This window comes from Nematolebias whitei, chromosome 9, assembly GCF_014905685.2.
Source record: "Nematolebias whitei isolate Nwh7 chromosome 9, NemWhi1, whole genome shotgun sequence".
In the NCBI taxonomy this organism is placed as follows: domain Eukaryota; kingdom Metazoa; phylum Chordata; class Actinopteri; order Cyprinodontiformes; family Rivulidae; genus Nematolebias; species Nematolebias whitei.
Genome location: NC_056506.1, coordinates 34926087 through 34940393, shown reverse-complemented (window position 1 = coordinate 34940393; position 14307 = coordinate 34926087). Strand labels below are relative to the sequence as shown.

At 42.0% G+C, this 14307-nt stretch overlaps 1 protein-coding gene across 1 annotated transcript in view; it reads right to left on the bottom strand.

The window, feature by feature from the left end:
• Positions 1 to 9559, bottom strand: part of hcn2b (hyperpolarization activated cyclic nucleotide-gated potassium channel 2b) — a 38443-nt gene extending 28884 nt beyond the window's left edge. Inside the window, exons 1-3 of the mRNA XM_037681709.1 lie at positions 8376 to 9559; positions 5661 to 6084; positions 2943 to 3104 (exon numbers count right to left, since the gene is read on the bottom strand). Coding sequence (XP_037537637.1) covers positions 2943 to 3104; positions 5661 to 6084; positions 8376 to 9553 — 1764 coding nt within the window. The 5' untranslated portion in view covers positions 9554 to 9559. The remainder of the gene's footprint in view (positions 1 to 2942; positions 3105 to 5660; positions 6085 to 8375) is intronic.
• Positions 9560 to 14307: the final 4748 nt, after the last annotated feature.

The window sequence follows — 14307 nt, the reverse complement described above, 5'->3', positions numbered from 1 at the left end:
TATATATATATATATATATATATATATATATATATATATTATTGTACCCACCTTGTTATCTAATCAAACTGGTCACCAATTATTTTATGAGGCTAGTAAACAACACCTACTGATAAATATAAAGTTTTATCGGTGGCTTCTGTGGAACAAATTTGATAAATATTTTATGTCACAGTTTCTGGTCGTCTGTTTGTAAAATAAGCTACAAATCTGTACAGATTAATCACCAAAAGACTCATCAATAGAGCTTTAGTGTTGCCTAGACATGGACATTACGTGAAAAGTAATCCCTCACCTCTCACTATGACAATTAGGGCATATTTTAACCAGAAACTGCTTCTGTGAGGCCATAAAAAACAAGAGTCAGGGACCCCGTCCAGAAAAACGTCAAACCTTGAAATTTACGACGAGTCATGCTGGACCAAGACAACGTCTGGGCACAGAACTCAATCTGTTTAAAAAACCATTTGGACTTGTGCCGTGTGTGTGGGGTGGTGCGGTCTTCCCCTGCTCAGTAAAAGGCTGGGCTGACAGACAGACCTATAAACAAGCAGCTTTTATCTCTGTGAGAGAGACATGGCAACAAAGAGCCCAGCTGCCTGGCCTCCCCAGCACCACCACCTCCACCATTCCTCTGTTTCCCCCTTTTATCTTTCCTGTCATCACCTCACAGCAGCGAAGAGGCGGAATGGGGAGGATAGAGGTGCGCTAAATCTTTGTTTTCTTTCTTTTCACTGCCTGTTCACCGGTAACCATTTTACTGTCTGGCTCACAGACTGAACGATGCTGCAGAAGCTGCAGCTACTGTATGAATGATTTTCTCAAGCAGTCTAAAAGAAATACTGACTTTTCTACTCAAATAAGTTGAATTACCTCTGTGATTCTGGGCACATTTGTTTCCATATGAATTTTATTTAAGAATTGCTGTTCAGTTTTCTTCATAGAGACACTTACATTAATTATACATCATTCTGCTTCCTCTGATAAAGAGCCTTTATAACTATTCTTTGCATAAACACACAGCTCTACCTTATAAATGATCAATTTCCACTTAGAAATAATGCAGTGCTTTCCAGATTCCACAAACTTTGCTAAAGCACCAAGATTCCTGCTGTAGTTACAGACTAGAAAGAGTTTTTCATGATCATTAAATATTATTTACCACTTAGCCACTGTTGACTAAGGACAGGTAGGTGCTTTACTCAATACAATTAACTTTTTTGCATCTAGCTCAAAATAAAACATGGGGCTGATATAAGATAGACAGAAAGCCGTAAAAAATCTGACTGAATCGATAGAGAATTTCAAGAAATTCTGATTCTTCCACATAAGCACAGTTACCATTAGTTAATGCACTGTGGGTTGCATAAAGTGCTGAACAGGTTGATTTAAAGCTGATGGTCTGCAAAGATGGCAAAATGACAAGGAATGTGGTCAGACTCCATAATCTAAAGGAAGGTGAAGGACGCCAAACAAGGAGGCAAGATGAATAGATAAAATCCTTATGCATAAAGTTAAGGAAGTTTTTCAATGCCGTATAAATTTTACTTGGCTTGACAAACTGCAAAAATCTCACCAATATGGCTTAAAACTGGAAAAACCAAGAGAGATACAGTTCAGTACCATACTTTTCGCTGTATAAATCACACCTTTTTGCATAAATTAGCATTCCCTGCGACTTATACAGCGAAGCGACTTATTTATTTATTTTCCCCAAATTTATAACCCAATTTTTGGCTGAGATTAGACAATTTCTTTAAATCTTGGAGCAAATGTCAAATCATCTGCATTTTGCTGCGCCAACCAGGAGAAATGCAGCTGATTTGACCATTAAAGTGCATTTATTAAGGAAAAGTTAAACTGAGACACACCTTTACTATAACGTTGAACAAAAAAATAATTGTTTTTAGGTTATTATCTTGGTAGATTTTGAAGAAATGCACAGCTCGTCCTCCCTCTGCGCTCCTGCAGCCGTGAATGGGCTTTTGAAATGCAGCTGAGTTGACTGTCAAAGTGCATTTATTAAGGAAAAGTTCAACTGAAATGCATCTTCGTTATAATTTTGAGCAAACAAATAGTTGTTTTTAAGTGTTAATCTTGTTAAATTCTTGTTAAAGTCCTCCCGTGCACGCTTCCGCGGCCGCCATTTGGCAGCCAATTGATTTTTGGCACAACACAGGCCCACGTTTTCAGGTGATCATCGGTGACGCAGAACAAATGCGACGCTTCAGCGGTGATGTATAATAGATGCAACTCATATGGCGAAGCGACGTATTTGGGTTTTTTTTCCCTTTATTAGACATATTTGTACTGATGCGACTTATATGGCGGTGTGACGTAAATGGCGGAAAGTACGATATTTAAACTAAGGAAGTTAAAGTTAAAAGATGTGCTGATTGCTAACAATATCCTTGTAAGCTGAATAAAGCAAAATAAAACAAAGATCTGGCAAAACTAGCTAAACATAAAACAGGAGTAAAGCCAAACAAAGGCCAATTCAAGAAACCTCAGATGAAATCCTGAACATCGTGACAGGAGCATCTGAGGGAAGTGTGTTAGTGTCACAAGAAGCACTTGAAATTGTAAAGGACTGGGAAATGGACCCATATTATGAGGGTGATCCTTTATGATATTGTGATGATGATAGTTTTTTTTTTATATAAATTACACAGCTCTAGAATAAATAGTGGTTTGAAAATAATCTAATTATATTCCTTTGGTCTTCAAAATGTTCAGATTTCAATCCGTTTGAAAACCTGACATGTTAGATCACAATCTCAGCCATCATCAGCAGATATGAACCATTAAAATTATTATGTTTAATCCCTTCACCGATTTTTACCAATGTGCACTGTAGATGTTCTTGTTATGTCTCGGCATCTTTCACCTGACAAGTTTTACATAAAGTCATGTGTCACCTCTTTGGATTCACTCATACGTACCTCCATTTTGTTTAGGGACACCCAGCAGTCTGAAGGGAAGTCCTGCAGCATGGGAACCAGGAACTGTAGGCAGCCGTCCCAGTGACACAGCAGCAGCATCATACCTATCAGGTTGATAATCCGCATCACCGCACTGGCCAGGTCATAGGTCATATGGAAGATCTGGATGACGTCCATGAAACAGGGAGGAGGTGTTAAAAATCAAACTGAAACGTGCGGCGGTGAAGACATACAAAACAAAACTGGGTAAACTGGCATCCTGCTCGGCTCTGCTGAATTTGAATAATGAACAGGAAAAGCAATGCACCATCATCTCCACCAAATCAACCCAGCAGGAGCAGGTGAGACAACTTTCACACAGATACATGACATCAGTCTGAGTCTCAAACGCTCACGCAAGCCCGCGGACACAAAGATACACTAACATCATCAGATATGTCATCACACATGCACACATTCACATGGACAGCGTGTCGGACAGGAACCATCGTGATCCTGAACAGCTGATAGTGTGAGTCGTCTCACGTCAATCATTCTCACTCACTCAGACCTGAACAACTTGAAGAATACTCCCCGCCTAATGACAAACAATAAAACTGATCTGTGTGTAAATGTGCAGCGGTTACATTAAAACGTGTGTGTGCTGAAGTCCACTCTGAAGGAAGTGGGTCGTTTCAGTGCAGCTGAGGGAGAAGTGATCCTTGGTGATGGGAGTGACGAGCAAAGAGGCTGGACATGAATCGCATGTGATGAACTTTCTAAATGCAGCTTTAACCTTTATAATGTCTTTACTGTCACTTTCTATCAGTCAGGAGCCAAGAAAACAGAGATTATGGTTGTGGGTTGTTTTTGTTTTTTTTCTCACCAGGAATAGATCAGAGAAACTGTACAGCCGTGTTGTTTTAGCAGCTGGAGATGTTCAGCACCACGGTCAGCTCCAAGAATCTCAGCTTTACGCTCCAAAACTTGGATTTTCTAAATAAGTTAGAGGCTAACTTGAAAAATAACACATTTGAACTGGATGTTTCCTGCTCGGGCCAGTGTCTTTACTCTCCAACTTATCTTACCCTCATTCTCCAGGCATGCCAAGCATCACTTCCCATCACGCATCGCTGTGTGTGCATGTGTGCATATCACATCATATCTTCAGAAATCCAATTATCCAAAGGTCACGTGAGCAGCCAAACCCACTGCACTGTTCACTGCTGTGAAATGCCAACACGTTAACGTGGGCAAAAATGAAAAGTCGACTGATCTCGTGACACTGCTGGACTGCTTGTGTTCCAGGTTGAACTTCTTTAGTTAAAAAAGAGAAAGACAAAAAAAAAAAAAAATGAGTGGCAAAGAAAGACAGAAGCTACGCAGCTAATTACAATAATTTTATTGTCCGAATGCTGAGGCAGCACTGACACTAACGTTTTCTTTTTATACCGTCTCCCATACATTTTCTGTAATCAAACTACTTCACGTATTTTGTGCTATTTTTACTCATCATGTATGAAAACGTTCGACTTGGGTGGGAACAGGGTGCTATGACTTTTGTGTGTGTAACTTTTATACTTTTCAGAAATTTTAAACTTTATTTAAAATAAAGTTATTTGCAGAAATAATACGCCTAAATTGCTTAACTTACTTCAAAAACATTGTTTTCTTTGAAACCTGCTTCAGCCTATACTTGCTCTATTTTTGTCTTCTTATGCTACTTTTCACTTTTAGCTCCTCTTTTGCTATGTGTGGCTTTTAGCTATCATTTGACTAATTTTAGCTTTTATCTAGCTTTTTGCTACATTTAACTTGTAGCTAGTGTTTGCTATCTATAGGTTTTAGCTTGTGTTTTGTTACTTTTAGCCATAGCCTATGATTTTGTTGTTTTCAGCTGTCCTTTTGCTACTTTAAGATTTTAGCTAATGTTTTGCCACCTTCACCCTTAAGCTACTATTTTACAACTTTAATCTTTTAGATACGATTTTGTTGCTTTTTGCTTTCATTATGCTCCTTTTAGCATCCATTCATTTTTAGCTTATGCTCTGATCCTATTAGTTTCTGTTTATCTTGTGAGCTCAGCCAATTTCAGTAAAATAATTATGTGCTGACACAGCATTTTCTCAGAAAATGCAATTACACAAGTTTTATTTAAATGTATTTATTTGCTAATAATGGATCCAAGCTGATATAGAATCTCTGTGTATTTACCTTTGTTTTATTCTATTAGCGACATATCTAATCACAGGCAATTGCCCCCTCCAGCGCTGATTATTACCATTATCCTCCACCTCACCTGCTCCTCCTTTGGCGCTTTAATTGATTAACTGTGTTTGCCCTGATAATAGGCTGCTTGTTAGACTGCCTGATGCCACCTGTAGGATCACCAGGACAGACTGCGAGACCGATCAAGGGACTCCAGTGACAGTGGGAGTGACTATAAAGCAAAGTTTGATTGTGCTTGAATGTCTTGCTGACTTCATATTTGTTTGTTTGTCTCCAGGTGGCAGGTGACAGCATCAATAAATCAGGAGAGTAGGCGACTTGGAGCAGACAGAGGGGCAGACTGTCGATTTGGTCATGAGCCAGAACCAGCATATTGGAGACAAATCAGTGACCTTTTATCACTAACAAGACAGGATGCGTCTTCCTCTGCTTCCTCTTTGTATTTGAATTGTGTTATTAGTAAGTATTTCAGTGCATTTGGTCGGGGGCAGACATAAAATGTGTTCTTACCTCTTCCCATTGGTGAATGTAGCGTATTAATCTCGAGAGCCTTAGGAGCCTCAGAAGACTTAGGATCTTTGTAAAGCGAACAATCCTCAGGGCCCGAGCCGTCTTGTACACCTCCGAGTCGATCCCTTTCTCCACTATGAGGAAAATGTAATCCACAGGGATGGAGGAGATAAAGTCTACAATGAACCACGTTTTCAAGTACGTTTTCTTGATGGTTTTAGGGTCCAAAATGATGTCAGAGTTGTCCTCAATGATGATTCCAGTGCGAAAGTTGAGCACCAGGTCCATGAGGAAGAAGGTGTCGGAGACCACGTTGAAGATGATCCAGGGCGTGGTGGTCTCGTCTTTGAAGAAGGTGATGCCGACGGGGATGATGATCAGGTTGCCCACCATAAACAGCAACATTGAAAAATCCCAGTAGAACCTAGCAGGTGTGTAGATGTGTGTGAAGTGTGCAGGATGGGAAAGGGAGGAGGAGAGGAACAAGACAAAAATAGACTCAGATAAGAAAGAGGAGCTACTGTGGAAACCTTATAGGCACAAGAGACTTTAAGCTGAAAATGGAAAAGTGTCTGAACATGCAGAGAATAATGAATTTTAAAAAAGCTGAAATTCAACATCTAAGTAGTTTTTGCCATAATTTTGGGGGGTTCTGATTTGACTTCCCCTTGGTTTGGATGTCTCTTTCCTGTATATCAGTATATTTAATTGTTTTCTCTGAATGTAACGTCTGTCTCACACACACACACCTGTGATTAGTCTGCAATCAGTACACCTGTTTTCACTCACCCCATCCAGTAAAGACAGACTTTCTGGTTTTACTCAGTCCTTGTCAGATTATCTGGTATTTATCACGTCTGCTCATTTAGCTTCTTGTTTCAAATTCCTTCTTTGGATAAAACCCTGTCTGTGACCTGCTTATTCACACTCTTGAGTCCTCACCAACTACCAAACAACAATATTACATCTGTCACTTCTTTTATTATCTTCACCCTTTTCCACCAGGAAAGCTGGTACCTACCTCCAGCAGTGATTGGGAGTGATACGCAGGACACCAGTCCATCAAAAGGTCCGCATCATGCTCACTCATACATACTGACAATTACCAGTTCACCTAACGACCTTGTGACTTCTCTAGCACTGCCAATGAAATGACCAATTAAAGCAAGACTTTTTTGTTCTGTCATTTCAGTTTAAAATCGAGTAAAAAAAATAAAATAAAAAAAAATTTAAAAATTGTTGACAGACATGTTGTGAGGTGACCTCTTTGTTTTATAAAGAGGTTTGTTAGATGATCATCCCAAATGAAAGGTCTGTTTGTTTCTTTCTTTCAAGATTCTTAATTTTACTCTGGAGCCAAGCTCATTTTGGGCCACGAAGTATTACATTAAATTTAAAATGTTAGAAGAGTTTGTGAAGAGTCGGTGTCCTTTGTTTGTGATTTTACTTCAACGCAGTGGTGCCTGCAGGTGGATGCAGCCAGGGGTGTTGGGGGGGTCTCACCCCTTCAGATGATGCTCTGCAGGACAGGTGCAGAGCTGAGTCATTACACTGCGACTTATGCAACAAGCTCTGATTCCTCCACTACTTAAACGATCATACTGGGTGCAACTTTGCTGCTGTGGTGCGTTCAGGAGACTCAAAAACATCGGAGAAGGTAGTGATTTCTCCTTATGTTGGAGCCTAAGTGGGGCGTCTTAAGTGACATGTCATCAAATTCTGTCCTTGATGTTGTTTTAAGTTTAGCTTTTACTTGAGATATAAGTGGGCCAGACGTGAATGGCGCTATGAGAGAGGAGGAAGTGGAGGAAGAGGAAGAAGAGGAGGGGGTGGGGGTTAAAAAGCGCCTAAACGCGCGACGCGTCTCCAAATGAGAGGGGAGCTGTCTGCTTCCCGGTGGTGCTGAAAGCAGCCGGGCCCAGCCCAGAGTAAAAACCTGCAGGTCTGCTAACCCCAAAACATTTCACTGATGGACCGAACGGGCTCACATGAAGCGCTACTGTCACGAGGAGCCTTTTCGGCGCGTGGATTCCCACCCCCTCACAATAAATAAAAAAATAAATAAAAAAAATCTGAATGAGGAAAATATCCGGATGGTCCATTTATGTTTACAAGCCGTCGTTTAATGGATCCGGGAGAGTCATACGGGGTGGGGGGTGGGGATGTGTCTCCAGTGAGCATGCTTGAGGTTTTCGCACACTTGGCTCAAGGTGACATTCCATTACTGAGTGCATCGCGCGCACAGATACGCTCACACACAGCCTGCATCCTCCTGTCGCAGACCGCACACACACCTTATTAAACCACCACATCCCTCAAATAAAGGCGCTATAGATCGAGCCTGAGCCGCCGGAGAGCTGCTGTCTGATAAACGTGAGATCGGGGTGGAATAGCAGGCCTGGCTTGACGAGCGCCCCAGACATGCTATTGTTCCGACTGGAACCGGATTTGTTTACAACCTTGAGAGGACACGCTTTGCTAAAGTCCGTCTGCCTGACAACAGGTTGTTTTGGGGTTGGGGGGGGGGGGGGGGGGGGTGCAGCCTCTTATCATGGTTCGATTCTCTGCAGACCCATTCAGGGAAAGGGATGGGAATCAGCAGCTGCCCGTGGTGCATGTGTTTCCTACAGTAAAGTAAGTTGTAGATGACAATGAGGACCCTCGCGGGCCCCTCATCACCTCCACCGTGCCACCAGCGACAGCCCCATCTCTTACCTGAAATCACTGTAAGGGTGGATAATCCAGTTTCCAGCAGATTTGACCCTCTCCTGCTCTTTTTCCACTGCTTTCTGACTCCCGTACATGCGTAAGGAGAATTTATTAACTCCAGGCTGCAGCATGCTGCTAAACTGCCGCTGCATGAAGCTGGCTTGGCTGCCTCGGGGTTCTGCGTCCTCGGCGGGCACAATTGGCGGTCCATCCTCCTGCTTCTGGAAAGTTACGGAGTTCCTCTGCTGCTGGGTCTGGGTCGGCCCGTGCAGCGAGGACGACGCTTTCCGGCTCGGCGCGTTGGAGAAGGACACCTTGGAGTCCTTTTTGTCAGGGACACCGCTGGACGCGGCGGTGGCCCCGGGGGTTGCGCTCTCCCCTCCTTGCCCTCCGGTTAGAGAGCCGCCTGGCGTGATGGAGCCGTCCATACTGGCGGTGGTCGAGTTACAGGCTCCCCGTTTGGCACCCCCTCCGTCGTCGGCTCGCCCCGGTCCCGCTGTTTGCTTCTCCTGCTTGGGGATGACTGAGCGCAGGCTCCCGGTGCCCGAATCTCTTCTGCATTCTCCGTTTTTGCTGCATTTCATGCTGGAAATGGGAGCGAACCCGCAGCAACCATCACCCACCGCCGTCGCGTTTAAAGCCTCTCCCGCGGCCGCGGATTCGGACGCCTCCGCCCCGGACGCTCTGCTGGTGTGTCCGCGGTGGGCAGCATCGCCCGGGCTGGGTGTCTCTGTGGCTCTGGAGGCAGCAGTGGGCCGTGAGGCGGCAGGAACGTCCTCTGCGTGCGTAAGGCAGGGCTCCTTGTTGGAGTTTCTCCTAGAAGCCGAGGACGCGGCTCCCCCTCCTGGCGTAAAGTTCTTCATCCTGATACTGCCGCCCCCTCCTCTTCCTCCTCCTCCTCCTCCTCCTCCGCTGCCGCTCCCCCCGGTTCGGCGCAGCCGCGCATGCTGGGACTTGGACTCTTCTCCATCCTCCGTCTCGTCCATCACGACGCTGCCGGTGACGCCGGGCTGCTCACCGCTCGGCGCGCCGGGGGGCGAACCGGGCTCCGCACAGTTCACTCCGCTGTCGCTGGTTCTGGAGCATTTGGACCGGACAGGCTTGGTTGCGTTGATGTGGCTGCCGCCCACCGCCTTCTTCTTCATGGTGGCAGCAGACACCGGGGACACCTCACCCCTGTCCATGACATTGAGCACATCAGATTTTGCTTCCAATTATCTTTGAAGAAAGGGGGTGGAGGGGGGAGAAGGGACAGGGAGAGTAGGAGGGACGGAGAGAGGGAGGGGTGGACGTGACTTATTTGCAAACTAATGCTATACCCTCAGGTCAAATGTCAAATGAAATGAGCCCCCTGTTTTGGGGGTCAAATATAAATATTTGCCCATTTTATATATTTTTAAAAGGCTGCTTCCAAATGAGGCCTCTGTGACTTCCTCTATCCAAATGGTTGCTGTTTGTCACCACATACAGCTGACCTGACATCCAAAGTTTGATTGCCACGTGTTAATGAGCATTGAAATGAAGTCATGTTTTGACTGTGACAAGTTCCTTTCATCACCCTAATCGAGAGTTTAGCGCCCTCTAGCGGTCATACCGATGGATGACGCTTCTCATACAAACCAACAGTGTCGGGATTTTCTCAGGTTCAGAAATTTAAGATTGTATAAGATGAAGTTGTGTCAGATATCTGGTTGTTTGCATCCTTTCCTGTAAAACAGACTTTTGTTTAGGAAGTGGTTCTTCATGATGACAAGAAGACGTATTCAAAGTTCATGCAAGTGAATGCTTGTACTCGTATCATTATTGTTTTCCCTGTCCATGACGACTTCTGCTTATTTTAAACACTTGTTTTATTAAATTGGTTGGTGTGCTTTTTTACAAAAATAAAATAAAATAAATCAAGAAGCATTTAGGCAAGAAGCCTCATCTAAAAGAAACATCTGAAGCATCACAAGAGAATCTATTGAGATTAATTGATCGATCTGGTCTGGCAGGAAAGCATCGTCGTCGTTAATTTCTGATCTTACAGCTAAATTAAATCTATTTTACCAGCATAAAACTTTATCTCACATTTATATTTCCTCAGTCTATCTGAGAGCAGGACAATGCCTAAAAACAAAAACACTACTACAAGTTAAGTTGTTAGTTAATTTCACTCATTTTGATTTGATCCTATGATGATTAATTGGAAACACTTAAAATTTTCATGGGAACAGCAGGACTTTAATTCTTAATAATTATATTCAAGAATGAATTCATTTAAAAAAAAAGTATCAAAATGAGAATTCATTTTATATCTTCATTGTAGATTGATTTAAATATATATTTTTATTATATCACCAAAAAGATAATAAGGATCAAGTAAACAAACATTTTCCTTAAATTTTACAATTTGTTAAGTTGGTGAAGTTGAGACATATTTCAAATTTGCATTATGTCATTTTTACTTTTACCATAAAATATTGAGGTGGTTTTACTCTAGTTAAACACAATAAGAACTGCACCACCACATTCTGAATGTATTTTTGTGCCATAGGCCAAAGCAGCATGTGCACAATCTTTACGCATCTAGGCCAAGATAATCGAGTGGTCACCTGAGTGGATGTAAATCAGTTTGCCTGTTTCCTCTGAACTAGTTTTTGTTTGCTTTGGCCACTACAGTTCTATATAGTGTAGAATAAAGCATCAGTTGCCATCTGTCAAATAAAACTTTCACAAAAGCTTAGAAAATTTGCAACATCTCAACTCAGTCTTTTAAATATATTTTGTCATCAATGCTGGGCGATCATGAGCATCATCTGTTGCAACTTTCTCCATTTACTTCGCTTCATCAGTTAAAACTTTGTAGCCGCAGTAGCTGGAAGATGCTTTGTATCAACAAACTGAAGACCAAAAGATGCAGCAACAACTTTGAAAACTAACAAGTGGCACCACTGACCTGGAAACATTCTGGTGCACAGGTGGTGACGGTACATCCTAATAAAGTTTGTTCATTGATCAAAGTGAAGCGTGCTAACCTATATAAGGAAGATGAAGTGATAACCTTATTAGTGTGGTGGAAAAAAGACACACATGCCCTGAAAACAAATGAGAAGGAAAGACTTTATCTAAGTCTTCCCCACAGTTTTAAAACACGCTGAACTTTCTGCTAATTACGTCTCCGTCAGCGCCCCTGCTCAGGGTTGTGCAAATAAAACACAGAAAACAAGCCGGCAGCTTCCTTTATTTGCAGTGGGTGGCAACACCTCATCTATTAATGCTTATAACTTTGAAAGCTTCACTAATAAAAAGTCATTTGTTATTCCGGTTGATTTCGTAGCTCACAGGTCTGTGCAGTGACTCACCCACCACCTGCTCCTTCATCACGGCTAAAAATGTCCAGGCTCTATGGGAATGTCTAATAAATAGATGTTTGTTTTACTTCCACCTAAAATGTAACGTAATGCTTCAGAGAGGTTTTATAAAACTGTTAAGAGTTTGTTAGTTTTGTTCCGGATATAAACGATTCTCTCTCTCTCCATGCACTATAAACTGTTCACAGTAAAAAAAAAAAAAACAATATGGGACCCACTGCATGTCAAATATTGACCAAGCCTACTATAGTTTTATCTCAGCAGTTTGACTCAGCGTATCGGAATAAGTTTCCATCTCCATCTTCTGCCGCTTTTCCATAGTCTGGTTGCGGAGGCAACAGGGTCAGGAGGGAAACTCAGACACGCCTCTCCTCAGCAGCACTCTCCAGCTCCTCCTCGGGCACATGGAGGTGTTCCAAGGCCAAAGAAGATACACAATCCCTCCAGTGAGTTCTGGGTCTTCCCCGAGGCCTCTTAATGTGACATACCTGGAAAACTTCTGAAGGGAGACGTACAGGATCAGATGCCCGAACCACCTCAAATGACTCCTTTCAATGCAAAGGAGCAACAGCTCTACCCTGAGCTCCTCATCCTGTCTCTAAGGCTGGCTACCCCGTGAAGGCCGCTCGTAACCAAGATCTTATTGTTTCAGTCATGATCTAAACCTCATGACCATAGGTGAGGGATGAAATGTAGACAGACCAGTGCAGTGGCGGCTGGCCAATAGAGGGTGTCAGGGCGTCGCCCCATCACTCACCACATTACCTTGAATAAGACAACAACAAAAAAAAATTTAATATATCCATTTACTTTTCAGGGGATGGACAGTGACACCTTTTGGAGAAACATTGCCTGCTATTAACCCCAAAATGTAATTTTCTGTTTCATTTTCAGACCTGAATGTTTATTTATGAAAATGTGTGTTTTAAGTAATCTCTCTTTAAGATAATCATTTGTCTTATTTGACTCTTTTGAAAGAGTAACTTTTAAAGGCAGACAGAGAAAATGGACTTTAGATTTTATAAAACATGACAGAAGTTAGGACCATCCCTCTTCCGTGAGGTGGACTAAAGTCAATCTGAAACACACATACAGTTAAGTTAAGTTTTACTTCTACTATAATCACTTCAACTTCAATCACTTCTTCTTCTATAATCACTGACTGAGGCTTCGTCTCATGAAGACTTCACTTGAGCTCAGAACTGAAGAAACCCAGTTTTCTGCACTGAACTCAGAGAGGAGAGAAGCATCCTTTCTGCACAGAGTGGTAAATCCCAGCTGACTTCAGAGCCAGTGGCCGGATCTTCGTCCCTCCAACGATGATAGGTGACTTTTGAGGAGACAATCCGCCTCTCAGTCACCGAAGCATCTCAGGTCTTGCTGGTATCATTTTAAGCAGCTGTGGAACATTCTGACATCTCGTTCTGGTGAGAGAGACTCCAGTGCATTTTCTGGTGATCATACATCATAATGACCTTATCAGACAAACTACAGCTCACATTTAGACACAATTTTAACTTCTCCACAAACAGAACTAGTCCAAAAATCTGCCTTTTTAAGTTTCACTGATTTGAATAATCAAGTAGACCTTTTATACAAAGCTATTTGTTATTCATTTGTTTGTTATGCATAATCTTCATCAGATATATCACAGATTATTATTTTTGTAATAAAATACATAAAATCAACTAAATTTGTGATTATTTTTGGCATATCTGTGTGTATTAACTGATTTGATGCCCTTTAAACACGAGAAAAGAATTCACGTTTCAGTTTACATTTAATTTGGGGTTAGAGACTGATTTTTCCTCTGAAAAGAGGTGGTGCCCATACACAACGAGGTTATTTGCATAATAAATGCATATTTTATGAGCTTAACTCATAACTGATCATTTATAATATATATCCAGCCCCATATCACTCTATATATATATATTTATTTTTTTTATTTTTTTAAAATCATGTAAGATAAATATTTTAAAGTTAATGATGAGTAAAGTTGTTTCATTTGTTGACAATGTCTAATTGGTGACGTATGCACCCTGGGACGCAAAAATGTTTGCCCATAGACTCTCATTAAAAGTTGTACATGCGCAATAGCTTCTCTTCAATACAAGAGAATAGGACCATTCTGGGGCGCACCTGTCCTGCGCTCAGAGCTAAATGCACAGAATGGATCGTGCAGTGACACTCACAACCAGGCTATGTGTGAGAGGCTAGCTACTGCAGGTAGGCTTTAAGCCACTGAAAGCCCTTTATCTAATGCCTATGTTGTCATTTCTTACTGATAAGCTTCTCAACTTTTAGATGTCTGTTTGTGAAAAACCTTCAGCTGACTGTGCATTCTAAAAGTGGAAACTGGTGAGCTTTGTTTGTTTCTGGAGCTAGCAGCGCTAGCTTCCAGGTGGGCTCTGTGCTAAATCAGTGCTATTGCTACAACATTTAATTGAATGTGCTTATAGAAAGAAATAATCATTAAACACTGACTTTTCTATACTAAATGATGGTATTGTTATACTATTTCTGAACACATGCCTGCATTTTTATTGATCTGGATAATGAAAAATAAGCCTCTTGCAGTAAGT